This window comes from Octopus bimaculoides, chromosome 1 (genome assembly GCF_001194135.2).
Source record: "Octopus bimaculoides isolate UCB-OBI-ISO-001 chromosome 1, ASM119413v2, whole genome shotgun sequence".
NCBI lineage: Eukaryota > Metazoa > Mollusca > Cephalopoda > Octopoda > Octopodidae > Octopus > Octopus bimaculoides.
Genome location: NC_068981.1, coordinates 198,691,689 through 198,695,929, shown reverse-complemented (window position 1 = coordinate 198,695,929; position 4,241 = coordinate 198,691,689). Strand labels below are relative to the sequence as shown.

Genomic DNA, 4,241 nt, shown 5'->3' with positions numbered 1-4,241 from the left:
TGGCACTTGTGCCTGTAGCTCATGAAAAACAACATTCAAGCAAGGAACGTTGCCACTGCTGCTGGACTGGCTCCTGTGCAGGTGGCACATAAAAAGCACCATTTGAGCATGGCCATCACCAGTACGACCTGACTGACCCTCGTGCTGGTGGCATGTAAAATCACCCACTACACTCTCGGAGTGGTTGGCATTAGGAAGGGCATCCAGCTGTAGAAACTTTGCCAAATCAGATTGGAGCCTGGTGCAACCATCTGGCTTGCCAGCTCCCAGTCAAACTGTCCAATCCATGCCAGCATGAAAGTAGACATTAAATGATGATGATGATGGTGATGATGATACAGAGGCAATGACTGGTGACCAAAACCTTTGGCAATACACTGTGCTTGAGAAGACCCATCAAACCAAGTGAGACCATAGTCGTGTCTGATGCTGGTGTTATGTAACTGGCACTCATGCCTGTGGCACGTATAAAGCACCTTTCAAGCGTTGGGCCTCATGGGGGCAAAGTGACTGATGCCAGTGGCATGTGAAAAGCTCTAAAGCTCTTTTCGAGTGTTGAGCCTCATGGCGGCAATGACCGAGACCTTTGGCATTATGTCGTGCTTGAGAAGAAGACCCATCAAGCTGAGCACAATCGCAGTCGTGGCAGATACCAGTGTCACTGGCATGTAAAAGCATTCACTACGCTCTCATTATGACTTATAGACTTTTAGACGACTCTCACACATACACATATGTATATATATTTGTGTAAATGTATGTGTATATGTATGTATACATATACGTGTAGATTATCATCATTATCATCATCATCATCATCATCATTTAAAATTCACGTCCCATTTTGGCATGGGGTGATCAATTTGATAGGTTCCAGTGAGCTGCAAGGCCACAGCAGGCTCCAATGTTAGCTTTGCCATAGTTTCTATGAATCAACACCCTTCTTAACACCAAATACATGCATACATATATACCATACATACATACATACATATGTATGCATGTATGTATGTCTGTATGTATGTATGTATGTAGGAAAAGGAGTTCCCCTCTTGAGCTGATTTGCCAAGCATTTACACACTGCTGTGGAGAGCACAAGTCAGGTGAGCAGGCCACCTTGTTCAAATGCCTGACACACAAAACCCCTAAGAAACTGGAAGAGGGAAAGCACATGCAAGGTGGACACACACAAAGCCTCATTGATGAGCCTTGAGATCAACCCCAGCATTTGAACAACACAAGCACAAGACTGTCCTGTCTGGTGAAGCTGTGTTGACTGAGGTGTCACCTCTTTTGAAGGATTGCAGAGGCCCAAAGAAAGCATGAATTGCACAAGTCCAGAGCCAACACCACACCTTCATGTCTCAACAGACCACCAATGCTTGACCTGTGGCACAGCTTTCTGAGCATGCATCGGACTGATTGGCCACACCTGGACATATTGTGCCCAATCTTCTTCCATGTGATCGTTGACAATGGCAATGTGTTCTTTAGAGTTAGTTGTTTGGTATTTTAATGATTTAGTCATCCAAGACTATTTGAAATACAAAAATTAAAGAGACTGCAATGGAAGTATGACAGGAAGCGGTACTTACTGAAATAGGAATGGATTTTGAAAGGAATTGTTGTGCTGGGCCACTTCTTCTTGGCTGAGCCAATTGCATTGCGGGACTGTGTGGTACAGAAAATATCAACCTTAAATTTAGTAGTAGTAGTAGTAGTAGTAGTAGTAGTAGTAGTAGTAGTAGTAGTAGTAGTAGTAGTAGTGGTGGTGGTAGTAGTAGAGGTAGTAGTAGTAGTAGTAGTAGTAGTAGTAGTAGTAGTAGTAGTAGTAGTAGTGGTGGTGGTGGTGGTGGTAGTAGTAGTAGTAGTAGTGGTGGTGGTAGTAGTAGTAGAGGTAGTGGTGGTGGTAGTAGTAGTAGAGGTAGTGGTGGTGGTGGTGGTAGTAGTAATAGTAGTAGTAGTAGTGGTGGTGGTGGTAGTAGTAGTAGTAGTAGTAGTAGTAGTAGTAGTAGTAGTAGTAGTAGTGGTGGTAGTAGTAGTAGAGGTAGTGTTGTCATCAAGCCTGTTGCTTAATGCTGACTTTTATGTAGTGTTCTGTTTTGCTTTCGATGGCTGTTCTGAGTTGGTTTGTGGATCTGAAGATGGGACGCTTACGAAAGTAGCACAGACCAGATTAAATGGAGCATATACTGAGCGGTTTAGGAAAGCAGGGAGTGCTTCTTGGAAGCAACATTTGCCAACTATGGATTATATGGGAATGTTACCATTCTTTTTTTTTTTTAGTCTTGCAAGGTACTTGGTGACCTTGCTGGTGCTGGTGCCATGTAAAGGGCACCCAGACCGTTCTGTAAAATGGTTGGCATTAGGAAGAGCTTGCAGCAATAGAAACCATGTCAAAATAGAGAATGGGACGTGGTGTAGCTTCTGACCTTGCCAGCATCTGGCAAACCCTGCATCTCATGTTAGAATGGAAAACAGATGTTAAAGGATGGTGAAGCTGATTAACAGAAACCATCAAACAGCATGGACTTAAGTTTGTAAGACATTTGCGGGGGGGGGGGGCATTATTATGGGAACCAATACGTGGTAAAAGGATAAGAGTCTGACATTGTTGAGCCTATGTGCAACAGTTGCCAGAGGAGAAAAACATTAGAAAACAAAAACTGTGGTAGAAGTGATGGAAGACAAAAAAGTGTGGAAGAAAGGAATAAATGCGATTCAGATGAATTCCTTTTGGTGTTTTTTTATGTTAATAACCTTTTCTTGAGAGACTGCCCCTGGGTTCAATGATACAAACTTCCTGTTTTAATATGATCGCAATGAAAACCTGCCATCAAACATTCATCATAATTTATCTTCTCAGTACCAACTTCACGTTATATTCCTGAAGTTCTTCGTTATTTTCAAAATTAAATGAAACAAAGGCAGCGGATTTCAACAGAAATATGGTAACAAAGGGCTCAAGATGTTCTGCTAGTTATATTCCTCAGAGACACAAAGTAAGTGGTCAAGTCCAGAAACACAACATCTTGCTCAGGATTTGAACTGCTAACCTCAGGCAGCTCAGCACCTCATTTACTCATCTATTTAAAAAGAAAAAATGAATCTCATTCCAAACCTAAAGTGTTAGCTATTCCTATATAAGCTTATCAATATTAATACATATTGAACATCCTTCAAAGAATTGCCCATTCTATTTAATCTCAACCATTATTACAATAAAATCCTTTGATTTCTTACCAAAATCTTCAATTACTCTTCTTTATTTTTTTATTTGTTATATATTTATTTTTTGCTTCTGACTTTACCTCTTCATTCTTTTCCTTTTTTTTTTAATATTGATTGATCTCCTAAAGAATATCAGTGTCTACATTGTGTTCACCTCTTATTCTATTTGACTTTACAAATCAAATACTCACAGATTGCTTAAATACATCTTTATCTAATAGAATCTTTTATTACAGTCAGAATCCAGGAACATCGTGACAAGATATTACCAAATTTCTCCACAACAAAGCAAACAGAGATTTTTAAAGAAAGCACGAGTAAAAATGGCTGAATCATTATTTATTATTATTATTATTATTATTATTATTATTATTATTATTATTATTCTACAGCTACATCATCCTGCTTTGTGTATTTCTGTAGACATGTTGCTCTTTTAACCGGTTCCAACCAGTGCTCAGTACGCATTGTTGAGACAAAGTGTCTGTCAACTATTCTGCAATTACTTGAATGCAGCACCACACTTCACTCAGTTAACCAGATTTTTGGCAATTTGGAATGGAATTCCCTGTCTTGTGTTATTCCAGCCATCTGTGTCAAGATCACAAAAATATGATAGCAGCAAAGGATGAAGAGTCTGAAGACATCATAGTAGGTGAGTCGTTTGAGTGGTATTCCATGAAGAGCTGAGGAGTAAAGTGAGAGGCAGAAGAGGATACAGAAATCCCACCTGCCCCACTTCATTCGATAAGGGAAATATGGCTAAAGAGTCAGCGCCTAGCAATGTCTGTTGGTCTTTAATAAGGGTTCTATTGGGTTGGGGCATAATTACTGCGGCTTTTCTTCAATAAATTTTATTCAACAAAACCAATAACAACATTTAACAAAAACATCTTTAAATGATTGTTCCGGAGCATATTCACCATCTACTTCAATTACTGCTTCCCATTTGCTTGGCAGACAGTCAGTCCATAGATATATAGATATATATTTACATATATATATATATA

The 4,241-nt window shown here is 39.7% G+C and overlaps 1 protein-coding gene across 1 annotated transcript in view; it reads right to left on the bottom strand.

The window, feature by feature from the left end:
- LOC106872749 (astacin-like metalloprotease toxin 2) overlaps positions 1-4,241 on the bottom strand; it is a 29,892-nt gene that overhangs the window by 12,378 nt on the left and 13,273 nt on the right. Inside the window, exon 5 of the mRNA XM_052973981.1 lies at positions 1,548-1,671. Coding sequence (XP_052829941.1) covers positions 1,548-1,671 — 124 coding nt within the window. The remainder of the gene's footprint in view (positions 1-1,547; positions 1,672-4,241) is intronic.